Genomic DNA, 26527 nt, shown 5'->3' with positions numbered 1-26527 from the left:
TTCAGTCTTCTTCAATTCTTACAATCCCCCCCCCCCCCAGTATATTGACGAGAGGAAGCTAACATCTAGGTAAGAAATATATTTTTAAAAATTATTTTTAGGTATGATGTATGAATAGGATGATGGATGATGCATGAATAGGAACACAAACATATAATGGATTTTTCTCAAATTTGACTGCAAAAAAAGTGGAAACACCCTTAAAAACGCAACCTAAAAAAATATTGGCTACAGGTCTGAGTACATATTGTTGAGTCACATCATAAGCCATGTTGACCAACTTCGGCGAACATAACAGAGCTACATTAATGAGAGGTTACCAGATTTACCGGCATACTGCTAACAGATTAGGGTTGCGATCTAACCAGGTGTAAGAGACTTACCTGCAGGTGAACACGTGCGCACGGGAACGTTTATGCGCAATAGCACAGATACGTGAGCGTGCTCATTAGCGTACAGGTGCACGCTCATTAGCGCGCACACCATCATATTTAAACAGACTCGAAGCCATGACCAAGTTGCTGAGTGGTCTTCAGCTTGTCGCTGTGTGCCCTGTACTTTGTTCCTGTATCCTGACGTCCTGTGTATGAACCCGGCTTGTGACCAATTGACTCCGCCTTCTCCTCCTGATTCGGTACCTCTGCTCTCTGATCTCCTGTGTATGACCCTGGCCTACGTTTCCTGACACTGCTCCTGATCTGTGATTCGGCACCTCAAGATTTGGCTCCCTCTGTATAACCTCGGCTGGAACCTGACTTCTCTCCTTGTCTGCCACTTGGTGGATCGCTCCATCATCATCCTGAGCAACGATATCCTGCCAGTGCTCCATTGGCCTCATACCTGTTGCCGGTCCCGGTGTCATCCCGGTCCTGCCGATTCATCAGCAGGTCCAACGTACTCAAGCGCCTCCTCAAGAACCCGGCCAGCCACCAGTATAGGCACCTGTACTCCGCTCTGTCTTACATCCCCTGTCATTACTTCCAGAGGTGTGGGACAAGAGGTGCACGGGCAGCCCCCTTCTCAGCTGATTCTCCAGTTAGGTACGTGATACCAGGTTTCATGTTATACCCTGAAAATGGATGAAACATGGTCAGAAAGGTGGACTTAGCCTTTAAAATAGAACTATGGGGTAACCCTTTTTCCCCGCATAGTTCTCATTAGTGTCACGGGAGGACTAATTACAATAACGTCCTCCCATGACCCAAAACTCAGTATAAAACAGGCTATTGCCTGTATATATGCCGAGAGGGCCGCAGCCAGGACGGGTCCCGACAATACTGTCGAGATCCACCCCACTGGCTGATTGACAGCAGCCTCTGCCTATCGAGAGGCAGAGCCAGCAGTGCCCGCCCCCTCCCCCATCCATCCAGTCAGCACTGGCAGATCAGGGAGGGGAGAATCCCTGCAGGAAGCGGTGACCAACAGTCACTGCTCTCTGTAGGGAGATGATCGGGAAGTCAGCGAGCAGCGGTATGTTTTTGCTTACTTCCCAATCTATAGAGTTGACGTGTGACAGTTTCAATGTCACACGTCAGCTCTAACTATTAGGATGAGTGTAATTCACTCACCACATTGCTATTAAACTAAAAGGAGAGCTATGATCCAACTGGTACTACAGCTCATTTATTTCTATTTTTTTTTTAAGCATACACTTCAACTTTAAGTAGACGATGGGTTACAGATCTGGAGCACAATGATACTTGAATAAGAAGATAATAAATGATGCTATTGAGTATTAACAAATTTGTTAATACACTGTTGCACTATATTAGTGGTATGAAAAACTCCAGAGGAAACATTTATATAATGTACAGTATACACTCTATATGGTTTCTAAGGCAGATCACACGTAATTGTAGAGCTTGGAGTTTAAGCAATGTATTTATCTGTCAGCACACACTGTACTCCACCCGCATTACACCATACAGCTTATCAGCCAAGAAGTTTCAGACCAGAAATAAAGAAAAAAATACAGGAATAAAAGGCATCACACAAGAACTACCGCAGACAAACCTCATATGACTCTCATAAAGAAATATGGAATGCCCTACCACAGCTATTAAAAGAGAGTTGAATTAAATGTAAAGATTTATTTTTTTTATTATTAAAAGGCTTTCTCCATTATCAGCAAGCTGGAGTTACCCATCATAGTTGAAGATACGAACCCTGCAGGGGTTACTTCTGATCAGTTATTTTGTGGCTGAGAAAAAGCAGCTCCATGCATGTTTCATTGCTGGGAATTTCTCAGTGGTTTCCATCATTGCACAGCTTCAATCGTGCAAAGAGTGCCTAAGCAGTGAACTTTGTTACCCGCGAGACCGATCCTCTCATTTTACAAAAATCTTTAAAATGTAACAATACACTTGAAATGATGCTCATTGGCTCTCAAATGTATAATATCAAACTAAGCAAGTGGATATGATAAAGTACCTACTAGAACTGTGGATTACAACTATGCTAAAATGAAGATTATCAACCTTATTCAGGGGTCACATGAACATTTTTTACTTATTACATTTTTTAAGGGGCTGTGCACATAATGCCAATATTTTGGCGTTTGGGGGATAATGGTGAGTGAAAACACCTAATAGTTTCTTACATCTGTCAATTACTCTTTCAGGCAGGACTGGTGGCATACAAATGTGACCTGTGAGGTTATTTTAAAAGTGAACCTGTGTCCAGACTATGCACACTAAAGTATTTAAATTGTCTAAACAAGCAACAAAAGCACTTTATAAAAAGCTTTCATTTACCTCTATAGCTAAAGGCTTTGTGGAGGAATTCATCTTGATAGTTCCAAGTGGAGGGACTGAAAGCTTAGCTTTTTCTTATCACAACAGATTCTGTCCTAATGCCCCAGGGTTCTGTCATAATGGGCTAATGCTGTTTATTCATGATACTGAAGTTGGCATTAATAGTCCTGTTTCAGTGTTTGCTGACGATACTAAACTTTGCAGGGTAAAAGACTTGACTCAAGGTATAGCAGCATTTACAGGAAGACCGTGACACAATGGGGGTGTGGGCAACTACACGGCAGATGAGGTTTAATATTGAAAAATGTAAAGTTATGCATTTGGGTGTTAAAAATATTCACGCAAGCTACTCATTATGGGAAGCGCCTCTGGGGAAATCAAAAGTGGAAAAAGACATGGGGGTCCTAGACCGCAGACTAGGCAATAACATGCAATGCCAGGCTGCAGCAAATAAGGCCAGCAGATTACCATCATGCATAAAAAAGGGAATGTACTGTAAAGACAAATCCATAATTCTGCCCCTGTACAAAACACTGGTTCGGCCTCATCTGGAGTATGCGGTTCAGTTTTTGTCAACAATCCAAAGAAAGGATGTCCTAAGGCCCCATTCACACGTAGCTACATACCTTTTGCAGCGGCGGGGATATCGCGACTTTCGGGGCGACGTGCCAGCGACTATCCAGCGACGGTAGCGCGACCTTCTCAGTCGGGCTCCATTAGAAAAAAGCAAAATCGCGCAAAATCCGCCGAAAAAAGGGTCCTGTAAAAGCGACTTGCGACCGCAACGAGCGACATGGAGCTAAGACAGCTCCATTGAATATCATTAGCCGACGACTTCTCGCTATATCGTGCGGCCATATATCGCTACGTGTGAATGGGGCCTTAAGCTGGAGAGAGTCCAGAGAAGGGCAACGAAACTAATAAGGAGGACCTCAAGCTATAAATTACACTTAAAGAGGCATTTAAGTGGGGATATTATTGTAACGTACAAGTTGTTTAATGGTGATGGTAGAATCAGTAATAGGCTGTTTACTGTAAGTTCACTTAACACAACAAGAGGCCACCACCTGAAATTGGAGGAAAAAAGGTTTAACCTCAAACTGCGAAAGGGATTCTTTAATGTTAGAGCGGGAAAATTGTGGAACTGGAAAAAGTGTAATCTAGGTAGTGGCATCAGCTGAGAGTATAAACCAGGTGTAGCCAAACTCCAGCCCTCCAGCTGTGGCGAAAGTACAAATCCCATGATGCATCTCTCTCAGGAGTCATGTCTGTGACTGTGAGAATCTTGCAATACCTCATGGGATTTGTAGTTCCCCCACAGCTGGAGGGCCGGAGTTTGGCTACCCCTGATAGAGACACATTCAAGAAACGTTTAGATGCTTTCCCCAGTGAACACAATTTACAGGGGTATGGGTACTCTTAGTGACTCATGCACGCGTACGCACGTACACTGAACTGAATAGACCTGTGTATTTATTCAACCTTAATAACTATGTAACAGAATCTTGACAGCCTGTAAGCCCATTAATTACATTTTTTTAAAATAAATTCTTTAACAGCTTAAAAATATAGCAACAGAGTAAAGAATAAAGAACAGAAAAACACGGTGTCAAGAAAACAATAGGCATTTCAAAGCTGTTAGAAAGTGACTGAGGATCTTTGAGGATGGATTAGTTCACTTTAGAAGCAGCTAAATAGGCAAGTGAAATAGGCAACTTGTATTAAAGCACTTTAACTGCTTGTTAAGAATGTGTTAATATATTCTAATGTCCATAGTATGGATGCAGGTGCACTTTTAAGCTAAATTCCAGCAATACCTCGGTTTTGCACAGTTGTACAGGCTCCTCTCCTGTACAGAAATCGTCTACTCTGACTCCACTACACACCGAGAGCTTCACACAGTATGCATTAGAAGTGGCAGCAAGTCAGATAGAGCCTGGCTCATTTCCTGGCTGAAAGATGTACAGCGCGACTGCCCCCCCCCCAAACTGTTCCTGTTTCATGGTCAATATTTTTATTTATTTCAGCTCTTTCAAACATGGAGGCTCAGCATTACAAGTAGTCATTACCTAGGGCATTCTGCCAACCAACATCATCAGACCGACATGCACCCATCAAGGCATTTTGATATTTGCATTAGTCCTCCCAAGAGCCAGCCCACTGCTTGGATCAGGGCTGAGGGGTCTTCAGAGGAGTACAGAGACAGTGTACTGTGATGTTTGTTGAGAGCTATGTGCAACACCCTGTTGGCCCCTCCCACCAACCACGATCCCACTTGCATTGCATAGAGAAACACAAAAATAATGTATGTCATGAAAAACAGAGAGGCTTTATTTAAAAATGTAGCATGTTGATGGGGGAAGAGGAGAAACCACAGACGGGAAATTATAGGAAGATTAAACTTTATCTTTAAGGGGATGTATCACTGCAGTTCAGCTGGGTGAGGAAGGCGATACTACTTTGTTACACTTGCTGAAAACAAAAATCCAGCAATAAAATACCATGCTAAAACACATAAGTCTGAAAGGACCCTTGCTATATACACACACATAATTGATATATGATACATACACACACACTTTTTTTTAAATAAAAGAGTTACTGCTGCAGCTGCAAATGACAGGCAAACAAATATTTCAGCTGTGCGCAGTGCATTCTTATTTACACTAACAAAATGATTAGAAAATGTAAACTGTTGTGAAGAAATGTATTCTACGCATTCATCAGACACATGGTCAGCCCAGTGACAGATCACCATAAACATGAACCAGGGGGCAAGTAAGAATTCCATAAATAGGAGAAGCAAAACGCTGCATGAGGTTTTCATTATACATCTAAAGAGATTTTTACACTACATAAATGGATCATTCCATTACTCTCACTTTCCAAACAGACAAGCTGTAAATTAATTCCTACCAGGTTCAAACCATAGTTCCTGTTCGCTGAATTAAATGAGAAAAAATTACATCCAAGGCTTATACCACAAAAGATATTTGTTTTCTGCAGAAATGGCCTCAAAAACAGTAATTGCAATATCACAACTACGCCTATGTAGCCAAACACGCCTCCAACAAATCAAGTAAGCCAAATTCATAATTTCTATACCAGACAAGTGCTTATTATGTATTCATTACACAGACAAGTCAGCCAAACAGTTCACGAAGGTCTCAACTGCAGAGTCACTTATGTCATCATAGAGATCATTAATCTTTATGGTAATTACAGATGTCAATGTTCATGGTATGACAGAAGCACTGGCTGCCCCAGTGTAAATGTGGTGAGTGACACTCGGAGAACAAGTTTTGACAGGGAAAGGGTGCCCTACAGCATGGAATAGGTAGCCTAGTGGAGCAGTAAAATTGAATACGAGTGAGTTTTGCCTACCCATGGAAGACGATGCACTCAGGCAGGACTCCAGTGCAAGCTGTTTAGCATGAGTAGGGGAAGAGTGATTTCTCTTCAAAGAAAAGAGAAACCTAGTGGTATATAGTCAGATTCAGTCTGTGAGTAAATGGGTAGTCTAACGTGGAAACTAAAAAAACTAGCCCAGCAGGATGGAATAAAAGCAGACAGAGCTGTCTCATCAATAGGCAGGGCTAGAAAATCTTCATTTTTGTTTTGTGCTGGAATATCCCCTAAATGGGAAGATCATGTGTTATCCTACTTCATTAAGAAATAAAAGTAGCTAAAAGCCTTAAGAACGAAACCTAGCATCTTTGAAAGGTTCCTGTTTGATAGTTATTGATCATTACAATGGGCATTGACAAATTTCTATAATGTCGTTCCGAATGTGCAATGACGTTTTTAGCAAGAATGGAGCCAGTGTTCACAAGAGATCAGTGACCTCTATGTGCGATTCAAATATGTCTGCCATCCGAGTTGAATGACTGCCTTATATCCCCGAGGTACATCAAATGCAGCTGCACTGTAACACAGGAGACTATATCCACCAACACACCATATTGTTGTGCTCCTACATTTACATACTCCTGGCATAATTTGTAAAATTTAAAACAATCAGCTTACAACAAAATCATCTGAAACAATCACCAAAATTAAAAACATTCTGCTCAGAACCATAGATGCCATGTCTGGAGGAGAGTAAAAAAAGGAGTCAATTATGAAGAGAAGTACACTATCCCTACCATGAAGCATGGAAGAGGCTCTCTGCTGTTTTTTTGCGAGCTAAAGTGGCACAGGGGATTTAGCCAAAATTGATGGTAAAATAAGTGCAACATATTTTCAGAAAATATTGAAGGAAAGCTGTACATTGGGCGTACTTGGACGTTCCAATATTACAATGATCTGAACCATAAAGCCAAGTCAACCCTTCACAGCCTGCAGCAGAAGCTGAAGCCAACACAATCTCCTGACCTCAATATCATTGAGCCACTTTAAGAAAATCTCTAACATACAGTTCATGCTAGACAGTCAAAGAATTTTGCAGGACCTGGAGGCCTTTGCAGGACTTTCTGTCAAGAAGAATAGGCAGCTTTACCACAAAGTAAAGTAAAGGGCCAACAACTACCACAGAAGACTGAAAACTGCTATTGATGCTAAATCTGATGATACACAATATTAGGAACTAAGGATATGTTATTATTTTCCTTCATCTATATCCTAGATCTACAATGTATTTTTAGTGGGTTTTTTAACGATTGAGGAAGGATCAGAACCCCTGTCAGATGTTACTGATATTCAGGGGTCCATCAAGGAGATTTCCACTCCTTCCTGTGTCAAAGAAAGATAATCTCCAGTGTGCGAATTGAAAGATACTCTCCATTCACATGCTGCAACCACCACTCGATGGTGCTGAGGAGTATAGGAATTTCCTATGCTCCTTGGCTCCATCTACAGGTGGTAGTGCTGAACATTCACTTCCTGCTTTGAAAGGGAAAAATGACTTCAGATTGGCAAAACAATGCACATATTGCCTTGTCATCAGCAGACCATTGCTGGGAAATATCATCTGTAATCTCACCAGATCTCAGGGAAAGGAATTTTCCTCCCCTGAGATAATGTGCATGGTCATAGACATATCAATAAAAGTGCTATCCTTTTGCACATTACAAGTGAGTGCTTGTGACTACTATCTTTACTTCGATTGCCACACAGCGCCACCCATGTCATCATTTCGCGCACCAACGGATATTTTGTTTGGTTCAAGCGCTGTACGGTGTGCCGGTGATTCTCTAACGCTATTTAGTCACATGTCTAGCTACATGTCCCAGTAATCCAGGAAGTAATAGGAGAGCTAATAATCTGCCCTTAGTAAACACGGCCACTGTCAGAAGATTGGGGAAGAATAGACAAATAAGGTATGCAAAGAATACAAAGCCGGCAATTATCTAGACGTATGTGTTTGTAGATTGTCATTACTAAACATTTCTAAAGGTGTGTTTGTTGTTATTTTAAAGATATGGGTAAAGGTCAACTTTAAGGTCTCATTCAGACTGAGTGATTTGGAAACCCTACGAATTCCTGCAACAAGAATCCCAGATATCAGATGTGGCCGCTGTACCCGTTCAAGTTAATGAATCACAAATGTGAATGTAGCCTAATGTTCTGGGTTGAAAATGCATCAAACAAGGAAAAAAATTCACCTCCATCAGTGGGCAACAGGTCTACCTGCTTCCATTTTATTGTCTCTAATATTTAAAAATAAGCCCCATAGATTATTCCTTTTCAGATATCAGTGTGAAGTTCAATAAAAACAGGGCATTGTATAGCCAAGTAAAGAACAGAGAGATCCTACAAGTTAGGAAGTCTCACCATGTGGTGGTATATGTAATATTAACACTACTTGTTTCCTGGGGGAATAGCAAGATTAGCAAAGAGGTCTGTAAGCAGATACACTGTACTGAGTCGTGCAAAAAGTTAAAAAAAAATCTCTCTCTTCAGGTCTACTGAAGTTATACGGCTATTTGAATAAGAAATTAGTTCTATGTGGAGGAAACCAACAACTTCTGTTTACTGGAAATGAAACCAACTCAAAGAAAGAAATACCTTTACAGAGTTGAGTCCGTTAAAATTGGTGGTTGAAGCACGGACAGTGCATGCCTGTAACCTAGATTTGGTGAATGCTTGAGATGTAATAAAATAACACCAGACATTCAACCTAGAAAGGGCTAGTCAAGCCATCAAGCCTCATAAGTGATATTACTAAGATGCATCTCTTGACTATAGAATATATTCAAGACTGGTACACCACAGGTAGTGGTGCATTCCAAACCAAAATGTAAAAAACCACATTACATGGATGAATAACCTAATTCTTTATGTCCTTTACAATAACCACACTGTTAAACCATTATGTTTCTGCTGCTCTTCTAGATTATCTTTGAACATTTAGAAAACAGAAACTCAACTTAAAGCGAAACAAATAAATACACAGTAGTAATAAATATAGGTGAACTATTTTACCTGCCAAAATATTACGACTTCTGTTCCACAGTCTTGTGATTTGAATATAGATACTCATGCAGACAGCTTTGTTAGATCCATGACCTTACTTTGCCCTAACAAAGTTAAGTAAAACAGCTTGGTCACCAAATTGGCTCCAACATACTACAATGAGACACTTATACTGGCACTACTCTTTACTCTGAGTAGAAGGGCCTGTGTCAATGGCATTAGTTTTACATTAGTATGACATGCTTCTAAGATCATTCAGAACTCATTGACAGGTGCATGTGACCTGCAGCTGGCCTACGTTTGACCCGCATGTGACCCATTTAAGTGGGTTTTGCTCTCCCATAGGCTTGTGCGATAAAGCAAAACTCGTCTGAGGCAAACAAAAGCCCATCGAAAAAAGGCCCCAACACTGTCCCTGCCTCTCCCAGTCTAAGTTTTTGGGGATTGCAGAAAGCAATTATAAAAGAAACATAAGGATAAATTATACTAGGTGTATTGAAGTGACACTAAGCTCAGGAGTTGAACCTTAAAAATGCGTTCAAGTACTTTAACTATTAACAAAAATGTATCTTATGTATCACTCAAATCATCTCTGAATTGGTGCCGACATTGCCTTCCTTCTGGAGGGTGGCTACTTTTGTTCCCCATTGTCCCTGTGTGTGTTGGAAAGTAGTCACTGCTCCACACTTACTCCAAGGATGGATTTTAACTTCAATACAAATTAGTAAACCACTGAGATGAGAAACATGAGATTGTAGTTCATCTCGGGAGCGAGCATGGAGCAGTCAATACTTTACAACATACACTGGGACCATGGGGAACAAAAGTAGCCACCCTCCAGAAGGAAGGACAGTGTCAGCATGAATTCAGAGATGATTTGAGGATGTACAGCCGAGTGATACACAGATGAGATACATTTTTGTTAATAGTTAAAGTACTTGAATGCATTTTTAAGATTATTATCATCATTATTATTATTATACAGGATTTATAAGTTCTGCGACCTTACAATCACAATAGAATTCAAGACAAGATGGTAAGGAGGGCCCTGCCCATGAGGACTTCCAATCTAAAAGAGAGGGGCAAGTGATACATGAGTAGGTAGCTGTGTGGGGATGAATTGTTTGAGAACGTGATGGTTGAGTGGTTAGTTTGAGGTGGGATAGATCAATAAAAAGAAGTGCCAGGTCTATGCTCTTCCTATAGAAACCATATAAAACACCATGACAAACAATGATATCCTAATTTCTCAACTCAAAAGTGCCAGATTTAGGTCAGCACAATGCTAGGCCCTATACATGTATATATTTTTATGAAAGGGACTCCATGCTTTTTTGAATCAGGGACTGCTTAGCAACATTCTTGAAGTAGTTAGGAGGTTTTTTTTGCCATATGACTTGAATACTGAAAAATGGCCTGGATGGGAAGGGGGTTTAACACCGCGGATGTCAACTGGTTAAAGAACTGTGGGGAAACATTTTTTAACCCTTTAGCCTGCCAGCTGTGACAATGTTTCCTCCAGCCTGTCTCCGCCTCCACTGCAGCAGAAGAAAAAAATCTTCCTGACAAGCCAGCTCGCAGGATCGGGCGAGTATAACTTTTTTTAATTTTAGTCCCTAGACAAAAATGAGCACTTAACCCTTGCAGTGCAGGGGTAGCCCTACTGCAAGGGTTAATACATTTCCCCAGAGTTGTTCTTTAAGGGCCAAGCCACCTAAAACATATTTTTTAGGCGTTTTATACAAGGTGAACATTCAAACCATCAAACTATTTCTATAGCTCTGGGGCACCTTGGAAGTACGATTTGTATGCTCGAGTTCCCTTGCTTATGCACCTGCTAATAGAGTTACAAGGTGGCAACACTCTCTCGGATGAATTTTTCATTTACTTTATATCTCGGATAATAAAATGAAAGAAAAGAAAAGAAAATACTAACGACAGCTAATCTTACCTCTGGAGTCTGCAAGAGAGAGCCAACCCTGCCCAATTCAGCAACCCTGACTCGACTTATAACGGAAAAACTCCTACTAGGGAGCTTGACCCCTTGCAAATGTATTTCTTAATCATAAAATGTAAAAACTCTGCTGGCAGACAGAATAGAAAGTTGCTAAAATCTGTTGATTGCCATAAGAGCTGAAATGAAAGTATTATTTGGACCTTTGCTAAGCTGAGTGACAGGTCATCAGACTTTCAGTGGAACCCATGTCATCTCTTTTACAAATACTTTTATCCTTCTGTACAGGGCAAACATTGAGACGAATTTACAATATTCAGCTATCCATCATCTTTTTGGGCGACATCAGCAAGTATTCACAAGGCGAAATACAGAGTTTTAAACTTTAAATCACACAGCTTTCAAATTAATGCAATTCTGACATCTAGTGGATGTCTTAGTCCCTGTATGTGTTTGTGTTCACTACCAGTATCATTTCACAATCAAGTCAGTTCTAAATCATTTAAAACACTAAATCCTGGTATTCCTGAAACAATGACTATCAATGGATATATTTAAATATGTTCTCGTCGTATGTCTGCTTAGGCAGGTACATTTTATCAATTATGCTGATACAAGTACAAATAAGTTACAGAATAAAAGTTGCAAATTAAAGTACATATAAGTTTTGTTAGTACTTTTTACTGAGTTTATAAAACATCTATATTTGCATATTATATAGACACAATTCTGCCAGCTGCTTAGGAGAGCAACATGGTGATTTTACTTTACTGCTCCTTTTATAACTTAAAAAAATAATAAAGGCACAAAAGAAAACAAATGTGCATTTATTTATTTTTTGCATAGAAACCACTGAAACATTGCAATTGCAATCAGTAGATTGCGCGTGCAATGCTCTGGCTCCTGCAGACATTTCCTCCTGTCCATGCCAGTACCGAGGTACGGACATGCAGTAACATGGACGGGGGGCAGAGTTAATGGCCTACAAGAGCAGTGACGTCACTACACTTGTATTCCATTGAAACTATAAGCCCCTCTGCTGCGATGGCAGATGGAACTTGTAGTTCCTCCTTCTTGTGGATGGATGACACAGCTCAGTGGGCAGCCAAGCACAGCCGTGCAATTTAAAAAAAAAAAACAGCAGTTTGGGTGCTGTAGTAGGATTTCAATCTGACTATGTTTGATGTTACACCCCAAATATGGGTGTAACATGAAACAAGGTCAGAAAGGTGAACTTATCCTTTAAGCTTGGGAAGACTCACCACCACTACTACTGAAGCATCCTTGTTAAATGAGCCCAGGGTGGCATGTTTCCAAGTCCCAAGAAACCACTTTAAAGTATAGCCTGCACCATAAGGTAATGAAACCTGCCTTCTTGTATTTCCCTGAGATTCAGGTAAAAAAAAACAATAAACCTGTCTAGAACACTATTGTTTCTCTGCTGAGAAAAGTGGCATTAGCAGCCAAACCTAACATTTGTGTTAAAGGGTTATTAAAAGGAGAACTATGGGGTTAAGGCTTTTCCCCATAGTTCTCCTTAGGGTAACGGGAGGACACAAACTCGCGGCCTCCCGTCACCCTCAGCTCAGTATACTTGCGGTATACTGAGACGCCGCAGCTGAAGCGGATCCCGACAATTATGTCTGGATCCGCCCAGCTGCGTGACTGACAGCTGGCTCTGCCTATTTAGAGGCAGAGCCAGCTGTACCCACCCCCTCCCCCGTTCGATCCACCAGTCAGCGCTGGCGGATCGGAGCGGGGAGGGGGGAATCCAGCCCCTCCCCTGGATCGAGAGGTGAGCGAACGCCGGTATGTGTTCGCTCACTTCTCGATCTGAGCGGACCTGTGACAGTCTCATTGTCACAAGTCGGCTAGAACTATGAGGTGAGTGAAAAGCACTCACCTCATAGTTCTCCTTTAAACCCTCCGTTTTAAAAGCGGTTTAAACATACCTGTGTCTTCCCCGCGCGCTCGTGTCTGAAAATCTGAAAATTCTCAGGCGGCCGCAAAGCATCTTGGGGCAGGTGCATGTGCAGTTCAGATTTTCGACTGGGAGACGAGGAGAGACACAAGGTAAGTATATGGACGGCGTGGACCCTCATGCAGACACCGTGGGACAGGAAGTGCCAACAAGGACAGAGGAGTCAGCGCTGGATCGGAGACCCGCAGCAGCGCTGGAGGAACAGATGAAAATGACAGGAAAGAGTAAGATCGGATTAGGAAACATACCGTATTTTTCCGTGTATAAGACGCTATTTTTATTAAAATGTTTAATTAAAAATAGAGGGGCGTCTTATACACGGGGGTCGAGAGGAGAACCGAGGTTGCGAAACTGCCGAAAGTGCCGATATCACTGCAAACTAACGTAGCCTCACGAGTGAAACGGATTGCAGAGACAAGCATTTTTTCCTCCAATCATAAATCTTTTGTACCTGAGGTCAGCTTTCTCCCCAGCAACAGCTGACGTCAGTTACAAAAGATTTATGATTGGAGGAAAAAATGCTTGTCTCTGCAATCCGTTTCACTCGTGAGGCTACGTTAGTTTGCAGTGATATCGGCACTTTCGGCAGTTTCGCAACCTCGGTTCTCCTCTCGACCCCCGTGTATAAGACGCTATTTTTATTAAAATGTTTAATAAAAATTAGGGGGGCGTCTTATACATAGGGACGGAAAAATACGGTAATTTAAGGTAAGTGCTTTAATTAACATTGGGGGGGGGGGAGGAAAAATGTTTTTGACTTTAATGTCACTTTAATGAACCTGCCTGGAGATGGCAATGCCAGGGGGTGGGTAGACTCGGCATGCATCTTTAAGAACAGGAGAACAGCTGAAGTTATTGGCAAAGAGATCTCAATTACACTAAATTAACACCTATAATTTTTTTTTTTCTTACCTGGTCCTGAAGTATCAGCACCAATCAGGTATTTATACAGCTGTAAGAGGTTAATTAGTGCTAGACAGAGGGTTAGGGGTTTCAGCTTTTTTTTTAGGTATCATCCAGGATCAGCCTCTGTTTTCAAGACTAAAGCTGGTCACATACGTTATGATCTCATTGATTTGCCAACATCTATGATTGACAGGGCCTCGCTGATTGGGCACACATTGATTAAAAAAAATAAGCCACTACACTAGAGAGTGGTTGGCAAAACCAAAAGGAAGTGGCACAAAGATTGAACAATCAAATTGGAAAGTGGCCAATTTAATGTACTGACCCAGAGAAGAACAATGCCCCCTGACCAAACATCTGATGATTTAGGATTGGGAAAGACAGCAACATAATGGCATTACTGTTCCCTTTATGAAGGAATATATCGAGAATGCACTTCAAAAAGACAGGTTAAGAAGTTCTGCTTAGTTCCCCATGGGAATCCAATTATGCCTCACTCTTTACTTAAAAAAAAGGAGTAACATTATACTTAAGTTTGATCAAAATAAAGAAATTAAATAAAAAATATACAAAATAAATGAGAAATTAGACACTATAAAACACTTTCTATTTTTAGAAAAAGTCACATTTAATTTACCTTTCCAATTAAAGACAAAATATCTTTTTATGCAAAAAAAACAAAACTTGAATGCATCTTATAAGGTACTCTTGTGTGTGTATGAAATAAAATAATCTCTCATGAAGTGTTTGGTGCTCTTAGAGCATGGACAAAGACAGTCAGAGATCTTGGCTATATAAAACATTTCTGTCAACTCGCATCCTGCCAATTTTTCTTCTATGAGCTCCAAGAACACCAACATTCTTTGAAGCACTGTCAATCAGTCAAACTGACTACACTCACTTAAATGGCAAGCTGTCTGGTAGGGGAGGCATTAATACTTATCTAAATTGGTAGAGATTTAATTGCAGCAACACTAACAGTTTGGGACTTGATACTTCACTATCCTTTCCTGCATTCTAGAACACATGAGGCTTCAATTAAGAGTATCGTAAAACAGTAATAAGAAGTAGAAAAACATATCCATCAATCACAAATTTGCTTTAAGTAACGCGTTTCCCCGAAAATAAGACACTGTCTTTTATTTTTTTTGCCCTGAAAAAACATACTAGGTCTTATTTTCAGGGGATGTCTTTTTTTTTTTTAATGTGCAACAATCTAAAGTTATCAGGTATCACTCTCACAGTAACCGGTGCTATAGAGGAAGTATCGGCTAATGCGCCTCTGCTCCCTCCGCAGCCTTGCTTTCTACAGCGCCGGCTTCCTTTGCCATCAGGGACAGCAGTACCAGCAGTGCAGCAGTGGGGACATCAGACAGTGCGGTAAAGTACGGTACCATTTACTAGACATGTGCGATTCGTTTCGTTCTGAATCGAAATTCGGACGAATTTTCGGAAATTCGGACATTCGGATGTATCCGAATTCCGAATTACAGACATAACGAATGCAAACGAATCCGAATTTCCATTTCCGAAATTCGGTAGCGCTAGTACGAACGTTCGTTTCGTTTTCTGTTCTTATTCGTTTCTTATTTGTTTCGTTCGTTGGAGCAAAGCGACATTAGAGAAGGAGAAAAATATTTTTTCCCCTCAAATGTCACTTTGCTGCAAACGAACGAACGAAACGAATAAGAAACGAATAAGAACAGAAAACAAAACGAACGTTCGTACTAACGCTACAGAATTTCGTCCGAATCCGAATTCCGAATCAGATTTGACTTTCACACCCAAATCCTGAAAAACGAAATAACACAAATCCGAATTTAAAACGAAACAAATTTTTTGGCAGTGCACATGTCTACCATTTAGCGGTACACATTACAGTACAGTACCATTACATTAAGCAGTGCCTTCAGGGGGACAGCAGTTGGTGAAGTGTGGTACTGGAGTCCTTCCTGTCACTGCGCTGGCGGAGGGAGTCCCCTGTTATCCCCTTAATACAGTATGTCCCTGCAGGCTGATACCATCTCTCAGTGCAATCGCAATGGCGCTGGCTCAAGTGAACAGTGTCTTGCTGAAAATGCTACGATGCCTCTATCCTTCCGCAGAAAACAGCTGCCCAATTACCTAGGTTTTCGTCTAGGACAGGATCCTAGACCAGCAATATGCACAGTAAAGGTAAGTATTTCAGCCCTCTTAAATCCAACCAAGAAAAATTGTAGGTAAAGTATTGTAGGCAAGCCTAAATTTCAAGTGAATCTGTTGACAGGCTATGTACATTTAAGTATTTACATAACCTTACAGGTAAGTAAATGAGCTTTAAAACAAGCCCTCCCTGGCCTCTTTATCAGCAAAGCTCCTAGTAGAAGCAATCGCACTCAAGTCCTCCAAGTCCTTCTCTCAGCAGGCTCAGCTCACCCTTCACCCAGCAGTAACTCAGCAGCCTTCTAGAAGGCTTAATATTCACTGCAAAAAATAGGGACTTCAGGGCTTCTGCTGTGAACTTTGAGAATAAACTGCTCCACAATGCCTCCAGCTACAGAGGTAAGGGCTCATTTTATAGCGTGTTAAAAATATCTAAATACTATGGCCACAGATTCACTTTAAGTATCCTATTAGATTATACCTCCCTCTGTGCCCCTGGTCCTCCGCTTGAAACCTCTGTCACAGATGCTTGTGAGATCTATGCCTTCTGTGGGACCTAAAAGGCATATTAAAAAGCATTGAATATGACATTTACCACATATTTACTGGATGCAAATCCTTCTGGTGTATTTGTTTTACATTCCAGAGAAAGATAAAACACCTGTGAATGTTTGGTGAATGTCACATTTACTGCTTTCTAAATATGCCCCCCTCGTGGAGTGGAGAAGAAGGTGGTCATTTGGACCGGACATTCAAACAGTCCAAGACCAAAAGATAAGTACATATTACTGCCCCTTGCCCAACCAATCTCACCTGGAGAAAATTAACCTGAAGTTGCCCTTTAAATATAGTCCATTGTATCTGGTTCTTCTTCGCTTCAATCCCTTATTTTATAACTGTATAAAAATGTGCACCCTGCTGGGAAAAACAGCACTATAAAAATGTTATTATCAGCAACCTAAACATACAAGCAGACACTCTAGCTACAAATAGTTTTCAGCCAGACATCACTCACACGGACAGGCACACAGCTGTGTGTACCTAGCTTCCATTTTACCATTTATTTTCATATTCAGCCTACTCAGGAAGAGTCTACATCTTAAAAGGAAAATGCATATAAAGCAAATCCCCTGTGGGCTAGAAATATCACCAAAAATCTATTTTGGTTGTACGCTTTGAGGCATGAGTAAATTGAAATGCTACTAGCACTGCAACAAGTTCTTTTTAGTACAAAATGGGAATGCATCTCCTCCATACCATGTGGTCGCAACCTTTCAATGTTTGTTTTAGCAATGCATATTAAGTAGAAATCCCCGCTAAAAGTACCTGTCACACATTAGCATAAAAGAGGTTAATTCGTTTTTTGTTTTTTTTTCACACAGAAGGGGGCAATGGCAAGCACAACAATGTTTGGATAGCTGGAGACATATTGATGTTTCAAACTTGGAGGTCATCTCAGACCAATAAAAATACCATTACACTTGATATTTGCATTTAACACCTTCCTGCAAAGCATACAGAAATGAACATTAGGATCCAAGTCAGTTTTAAAAAGGAGTTATTAAAAACAAGAATGAAGTGGGAGCAAATCGGGACAGAACAGAGAAAAATATATTACAGATAATAGTGCTAGATTGGAATAGGCTATAAAAGTCACCCATACTACTAATTCTGAAGCCATATTCGGGAATTAATACAACATAAATACAATATGAAGCTCGCCAATATCATTGTTTGCCTTAGAAATTACATTTTTGTGCAATTTTTTTATATTATACAAACAAAATAAAAACACAAAGGAGGGCCAATATTCCATTTCACATCTCCATACATTCTTGTTCCTTTTCCCCAACAATAGTTTTTATACAGGATGAAAAAATACCCTTTTAAGTCAAACTACAATCCTTCCCTGGTTCCCAGGACATCAGACCGCCTTGCATACAATACTTTCTTCTATTACGTTATTCCTATCTTTCCTATGCTATTCTTAAGTTTGACAGATTTCCCAATTTTACCATTTGCCTCTGCTAATTTACTCATTGACACTTGGGATTCTTTTGTGACTTTTTGGTTGTCAATATACACTGGGTGACCAGATTATTTTGACCACCCCATCAGTACTTCGTTGGCCCACGAGATGACTTAGTTGGGCCACCTCGTGACTCCACGAGATGTTGAAAGGTGATGCGAGGAATCTGACACTGCACTGTTGCCCTTCTGTTGTCTTGTACCAGTCTTGCCACTCTCCGTTCTGCCCTAACATTGACTAGTCGCTGACGGCCACAATTTGCACGTTCAGACCCAGATTTTCGGCTGACAGTCCAGTCTTTAAACACTTTAACAACAGCTGCTCTTGAACATTTAACGAATTCTGCTGTTTTGCTGCTACTCGCTCCATGGCTCCGAGCACCAACAATCATCCCACGTTCAAAGGCTGTTAAATCGCGTTGTTTACCCATATCTTCAGAAATCACTTCTACTGTCGTAGTAAACAACCTGCTTCCCTATTTATAATGGTTTGGCCCTCTGGCAACTTCAGCGCAAAATTATAGCTAATTTGCCTACAAACATCAGGTGGTCATAATAATCTGGACACTCAGTGTATAGTTCCAGCGTCACAGGCATGAAGAGCTGAGGATGTGACAGTGAAGGGCACCAATCATGTACCCACCCCCTCCTCTCTCCTGATCCATTCGCAAAACACTTTGCATTCTTTTCACACAATACAAGGCATTCTATGAATGGACAAGGGATGATCCAGCCATATAACTGCTCTCCCCTACCCTTGTCCATTCACAGAATGCCTTGTATTATGTGAAAATAGTTTTTGTGAATGGACAAAATGACAGGAAGGGGAGAGTATACGACTGGATCTCCCCTCGCCCAGTCACAGACTGCTTTGTGTTCTTTGAAATGAATACAAGGCTTTTTTGTGAATGGAGTAAGGAGAGGGGGTGGGTATGTGACTGGATCCCTATCACAGCTCTTCATCCCTGCAGCATTAAAAGCATAGCATATACACAGGATACGGCATCAGAGCAGCTATGATTTTTGCAGTAACAGGCAGCTATCTGGAGCTAGGATAATCTTAACTGGAGGTAACTTAACTTGTGGTGTTCATTTTTTTTTCTGGAGTGTAGCTTTAATGTATTTTAGGCATGTCATTTACCTGAAAAACCTCCCTTGTGTAGACATCCAAAAAGCTGGAGACCGCTGCTGGGCGCTGCCCTCTTGGATGTGATGTCAGAAGCTCCAGCAGACTCAGTGCTGTCAATCAAGTGACACTGTATGGCAGGGGTAGCCAAACTTTGGCCCTTCAGCTGTGGAGAAACTACAAATCTGATCATGCACCTGGCTCTGAAAGTCATGCTTGTGGCTTTCCGAGTCTTGCAATGCCTTATTGGGTTTGTACTTTCTCCACAGCTGGAGGACTGATGTTTGGATAGCCCTGGCTCTAAGTTATGGAAAGGGGGCTGTGCTAGGGAATTGACTCTTCCTGGAGTAGTCATATTTTTGAGGACATTCAAAAGCATATTGCATGTGAATTAGTAATTTATGGAAAGGAAAAACACTGCCAGAAAGCATTTTGTATATTTAGTTTTTATGTGCTTTTACCTGCAATTTTTGAGTTGGTGTCAGGGTCTCTTTAAAGCCCATCTCCAGGCCCAAAAAAACCCAGCACCCTTGTAGTGGTGCTATAACTGCACTGCAAAGGTAAAGTGCTTGTTTTTGTCCCTGGGATGGAGAGTAAAGCAGATTTACTTGCCTGATCCTCATTTCCACCTGCTCCCTTGGAAATGCTAGACCGATCCCTGCAGCCTATTTTCCCCCTGGCTCTTGTGGTCTACAGACCACTGATGTCATAATCTCTAATGCAGATTCCACAGACCTGGATTATGCGAGAATACCGAGGGACATTCCAAAGCTGGAGCGGAGAGGGAAAAGATTAGTGTGCTGACTGCCGAGGAGCGAGGACTAGGTAAGAGGACCATCTGCTTTACTCCAGCCCCTAGACAAAAACAAGCATTTAACCCTTATAGTGCAGGAGTAGCCCAGCTGCAACAGTACTTTTTCTGTTTGCTCAAAGAAGGTTTTAACATGTAAAAAAAAAAAAAAAAACTGGAGATAAATTCACTTTAAAATAAAATCTGTGAAAAACCACTGCTGATGTTACCAGTGCCGAGTTACTCCTCTGAAACAAGAATGTAGTTCTGACTTCACTTGCTGCATACTTGTTTTGGATCAGTGACCCAGAAACCAAATGGGATCATTAAAATCAAAATGACAACCAGGCAACTTGTTTTTCAGACATGCCCTTTCCATATTTCTCTCAGCGCAGGTTTGCTTTAATGGCAGATGTGACATTTATCAGGAGAAAAAGAGGACCTTTGCCATTTCCAAAAACTTGCAGCAAAGTGATTCTGGTGCCAAATTCTAAATCAGACATTACATGGCTAATGAACCCTACATAGCACAACATCTTCTACGCAGAAAAATATTTTCTGATGGATCCAATTAAATAACGAAACACTTCACAAACTGCCCTACCACACTTGCTGTTTATCTTCTAGCTTATTTGTGTGTCAACAATCATGTTGGAAAGAAAAGAAGCATGTATTATCCTCTGGCTGTCCTGACCTATGATTACATAATAAAACCTTTTTCCTGTATGTGGTAGGTCCAAGGGAATTTTAAAATAAACAGATTTTTAGTCATCAGAAAGGCAAATAGCAGTAGAAACACTCTCCCTGTAGCAGTGTTCAGGGACTATGCCGTTAAAGGCTTAACATTTGCACATAGTTTCTGACCCCTCTGTGTAGAGATATAAAATGGCCCCCCTCACACAGTGCCCTTGGAAGAAACAGTGCAGTACTATTTGTATTTCTGCTAGGTGGGATTAACATGGGGCCGCTTCACATTTCAATGGCCGCCTTGTCACACCAGATTTTACCAGCAGGTAGCATTAAAGATGAGATACAAAGTGATAGAGACAAGGGGGACTACTACTAAAGTTTGGCCTCTACTCCTTAGGGTTTAGAAACTGGGCCAAAAGTAAGAGCAGGAACATTATCTCCGGTTTGAAAAAGCACTATGTGACTTCAACCAACGCTTAAAGTAAAACCGAAGCCAAAACCTTTTAGTTTTGGACAGAGCAAAGGAGGGTTATAACCCCTATACACACAGGATACAGTCCATGAACCCATCAAACTCAGAACCGCTGTTCCAAAATATTAAAATGGGTGCTGCGGCTGTCGACAGATGGCAACCGTCACAATCGCAAGTAAAAATGTAGACACCGGCACTCCAAATAGCAAATCAATAACGTCTATTTATTGACGCATGAAACATAGCATGATACATCCATTGCAACGTTTTGGGGTCTCACAGAATCCCCTTCATCAGGCAAAACAAGTGAAGTTATAACCCCTGACCCCTTTTTTTGGCAATCTTTGTCCCATTGGGGACATTTCTCTTTACTTCCTGTCTGATAGCCACATCAGCAAGTGAGAGGAATTCCCTTTAACAATAGAGAAATCTGTGGTAGCTGCAGGGTCACCAAAACAAGTGTGCCTATTGGAAGATTTCCCATCTATTCCTGTTCTGGTGACCACCCAAAATGTAAGATTTTCTTTAACACTCAGTTATGATGGTCACCAGGACAAATAGAGAAGGTGAATCTCCCTAACAGGGACACAGGCAGCAAAAAATAACCTGACAGGTGTTCTTAACCCTCTCCATTATATTCAAGACTAAAGGGAGAACAAAAGACCTCTATCAGGTTACAGAGAAAAAACACAGAAAAAATAAATAAAATAAAGCCTGGCAGGGATTTCATCACTCCTTTCTCTAAAGTGGAGTAGAAAAGTTTTGACTTTGGATGAGTCCCCCATACCCCCGCCCCCAACACACACACACATAGCGCCGATAATTTACGCAGCACTTTACATAGTTGCACATTCACATCAATCCCTGCCCTCAAAGAGCTTACAATCTAAGGTCCCTATCCAAAATACATACATACACGGCCAATTTAGACAGGAGCCAATTAACCTACCAGCATGTCGCTGGAATGTGGGAGGTATCCGGAGGAAATCCACACAAGCACAGGAAGATCATGAAAACTCCTTGCAGATGGTGTCCTGACCGAGATTGGAACCGGGGACCCCCAGTGCTGCAAAGCAGAAACGCTAACCACTACTGCGGTTGTCAGGACAGTGTTAAAATCTAGTTTACAATGGATATTGAGATCTGCCATCACAGTACAGACAGGGTTAGTTATTGTAAACATCCACTCCCCATCCCACTCCTTAACATTACATAGAAGGGGAGCGCTTCAAATTTAGAGTTTTCAGAAAAGAGCAAGTAAATGTGTGTGTATACCTCCGACACCGCTCAGCCTCCTATCACAGTCCAGCAGAGGGTGTGTGGGCAGAGACAGGCCACGCTGTCACAGGAGGCTGAGCTCTCCTCCCGCTCTGCTCGCTCAGCCTCCTGTGACAGCGTGTCAGAGAGGAGGGCGAGAGCAAACACTGTTTGTACATAATTGAGGACAAGGTATGTTAACTATATCCTCAAATATGAATTAATGGGAAGTGATCTACATCCCCTCCTGTTCATTCATAGTTGTAGTTATAGTAAGCATACCATGTTATCAATGAACAGGAACACTCATAGAGGATTCCTGTTCATTGATAACAGGGGACACAGAAAAAGAGATAGAGGACTCTGTGTCCTAAATCTCTTTTAAAAGGTAAATATCAATATTTCCCCAAAGCTCATCGTTTAAAATGATAAAACAGTGTCTTATCGGTGCATAATGAGGTGCGCTTGGAACTTGAAATGTTGCACAATGTGCAGGCTGCAACAGGTCACCTGTCATTCTATGTAAACCAGCTGCATGGATCTGGCTGATCTAATTGCTCCAATATTTTAAGCGACTGGCCAGGAACAAGTAAGAGAGAGTTCAGACGTCACTGGCTGCATGAATGTTCTAGGTCAGTGACTAAATAATTGAAGCCACAGAAAGCCAGACAACTAGGTCAGCAAAGTCCCTGTATTTTTTTTTTTCTGCTCAGGTTTCCTTTAAAACAAGGAAAAAATTGAATCAGAGGAACTGGATGCACTGAAAATAGTTACACAATCAGGAAAAGATCCAAACCGCATGATGTCAACTTGGAAATAGTTAAAGTTTACACATTTAACAACCCATAACTTACAGTGCTAAATGCTGAAACCAATTGGACTTTGTTAGGTAAAATAAAAACATACAAAATTAACCTACCCGAATCTCTTGAAGGTTGTGGAAGTTGTTTCCAACTCTGACTGAGATTTTACTTGGTGTGTAGCTTTCGTCTGACTTGTAATCAGCGTAAATGCATAAAGCTTTCACGGTAGTCTTTCTTCTATAAGCCAGAAACATAAAAAACACACAGCAAGAGAACCACAATGAAAGCTCATCAAAATGTTTTTGCTGCACTGTTAAAAGTTGGGCAATGTGAGCTTTATGCCTGAAATTATTTGCAAAGGCTTGGCACACACTTGCGCATATAAACAAGATTTACTAAACAATAAACTACAGGAAGCCTCAAGTGTAGAGTTTTGCAAACCATGTCACCAAAACAGTAATTTAAGATTCAGCCCTATTTTGCCAATTCAAAAAGCACATAAGGCAGCATTTTTGTGAATGGGACACAGTTATTACATTATGAAATTATTGGATCCGGATTACAATATAACCTATGTTTACTGGCTAGCCCTTAATAGAAGGAGGTGAGAAACCACATATTTTCTGGCCTGGAAGAAAATTATAATATCAAGCTGACAATAAAACAAAATTATAATAAAGTTTAAATAAACAGGTCCAGTTTTAGGAACTTGGTGACTTTGAAAAACAAAAAGAACTAGAAATGTCGGCCGAAAATGGTACTATGGGCAAAATGACGATAGTACAAAAACAGTCAAAAAAACAGTGCATTGCTATCTTCTCTGCTCCCCCCTGGTTGCTGGCTGCAAGCTTTAGTCTGTGTACCATCTGATCCCTGCTGCTCTCCCTCGCCTGTCGGCAAAGGCAGGGGGATCAGAGGGGACACAGAACCAATCCAGCTGCTGGCGCCCCACGGGGAGAAGAAACGCCGTTAGGAGGCCGGGCGGGCGATATGGGGAGGAGACAGCTGTCAGGAAGCGGGTGGTGCAAGGAGGAGACAGCTGTCAGGAGGCCAAGCAAGGCAGTGCGGGAGGAGAGCTCCGCTCCTGTGCCAGACAGAGCAGTGAGGATGAAGAGCAGAGATCAGTACTGATCTCTGATTGTTTTAAATAACTGAGGAAATAGTATTCTTACTGTTATAAATGACCAGGACATGCGCTACATCACTTCATGTTCATTCATGATTGAGGACATCGCATATGATACCATCTCCTCAGTCTCAGTTTATGAATGGGCAGGAGCAGCTAAGTATTGAGGCTTCCTGTTCATTCATAACAGGGGCTGCAGAAAAAGAGATTTAGGACTCTGTGTCCTCAATCTCTTTATCTATTTTAAAAGTGAGCCCAAAGCCCGAGACAGTAAAGAAAAAAAAAAGAAAAATAAATAAATAAAATAAGCGGCTCTAATATAAAGATAGATTGCCATACATCCAAATAACTTCGTTTTCTTCACCCATCATTGGAGGTTTAACGAAATCCAGCTGAACAAGTCCAGTTGAATATCACCAGCTACGAATAGCCAATCCATTTTTAATTTACACCGGCTTAGGGATTCTGGGCACTGAACTGAATAATGTTATGTGTAGGTACCTACCAAGTGTTGCCAGCATAGCTTAGTCGTTTATATGCCACTTTGTTTGCTTTAATGTTGAATGTTGGCCACAACAACTCTCATTTACATGTCAAGCGAGGCCCCACATATCTAGAAGGGAGTTCCAGGGAGACCAGTCTTCCTGCAGCTGCCACTAACTGCACCCAGGTTGGTCAAAGTACTACCCTCTTGTATACTAGGACTACAATGGATTATGTCCTATGGGCAGTCCCGTTGGGCATGTGCTTGACAAGTAAAGTGGCTTAATATCAACAATTCGATGACAGATGAGTGGCATAACAGGTACAGAGTTTTCATGCAGCAGCAGCAGGATACTCAGAGGAGCAAACTCTGAAAATTCCCAAAGACAAGTAAACAGCTACTTACACACAATCACTGCTCCCTCAATAAGTTAGCCCTCGTTCACACCTGAGCGTTTTGTAGCGCGTTCTACGCTCGACGAACGCTCTACAAACGCTCAAAAATATAAATCCCATTGTATTCAATGGTCTCGTTCCCACCTTGGCGTATTTCCGCCCGTCCCTAACGCGCTACGGCCCACGCCTGAAAAGGTACAGGTACTACTTTGGGCCGTTTTGTTGCGCGTTTCCATTGGGATACAGCCAAGTGGCCTTCAGAAACGCGCGTTTGTTGCGCGTTTTTTTTTTGTAAAAAAACGCGCGACAGACGCGCATATGCAATACGCCTAGGTGTGAACGAGACCTTAAGGTGTGGTTACCAATCAAGTTATCGGCATGTTTAACTCTTTTTCTTGCCACCCCATAACTGAGTTATGGTGAGGCAGTCAGGTTGAAAATAATCCAGTGTGCACAAATGTTTTTCCCCTGTATGGATAGAGTATGGAAGGGTTTTTACTCTGTCATATTTTATATTGCTCTCTGTGTGCCTACTCTGGATATTCACTCTCTTTATTGTCCTAGTGACTATTGTCACCAGGCTAGGGCTGAAAATGAGGGAAAATGTGACATTTTGAGTTGTCACAGGTTGAGGAACAGATAGGAAATATTTTAAAGGGAACACTTGTTCCTATGACAACTGTTTGAGAGGATTTTCCTTTACTTTGTAGATCTCCTCTTGCTTCCTAGTGTTTCCGGAGACAGTCAGTGAAAGACAATCTCCCCAATGGGACACAAAGCAAAAAAAGAAAAACAAACTTGTCAAGGGTTTAAACCATTTCGTTCTCTATTCAAAACTAAACAAAAGTTGTGGCTATAGACATATACTGTGTATGTACACTGAGTGGCCAGATTATTATGACCAACCCATCAGTACTTCGTTGGGCCGCCTCGTGACTCCACGAGATGACTTAGTTGGGCCGCCTCGTGACTCCACGAGATGTTGAAAGGTGATGCGAGGAATCTGACACTGCACTGTTGTCTTGTACCAGTCTTGCCACTCTCCGTTCTGCCCTAACATTGACTAGTCGCTGACGGCCACAATTCGCACGTTCAGACCCAGATTTCCGGCTGACAGTCCAGTCTTTAAACACTTTAACAACAGCTGCTCTTGAACATTTAACGAAATCTGCTGTTTTGCTGATACTCGCTCCATGGCTCCGAGCG

General features: G+C 41.4%; 1 protein-coding gene across 2 annotated transcripts in view; it reads right to left on the bottom strand.

Annotated features, from left to right (window-relative positions):
- The window catches only part of ANAPC10 (anaphase promoting complex subunit 10), a 61456-nt gene that overhangs the window by 24096 nt on the left and 10833 nt on the right, over positions 1-26527 (bottom strand). For both annotated transcript variants that reach the window (XM_018552978.1, XM_018552979.1), the window contains exon 5: positions 23433-23553. In XM_018552978.1, the coding sequence (XP_018408480.1) occupies positions 23433-23553 (121 nt within the window). The remainder of the gene's footprint in view (positions 1-23432; positions 23554-26527) is intronic.

The sequence above is a fragment of the Nanorana parkeri genome, unplaced genomic scaffold (genome assembly GCF_000935625.1).
Source record: "Nanorana parkeri isolate BGI_ZX_2015 unplaced genomic scaffold, ASM93562v1 scaffold104, whole genome shotgun sequence".
NCBI classification, from domain to species: domain Eukaryota; kingdom Metazoa; phylum Chordata; class Amphibia; order Anura; family Dicroglossidae; genus Nanorana; species Nanorana parkeri.
This window is presented reverse-complemented; position numbering and strand designations above follow the sequence as displayed.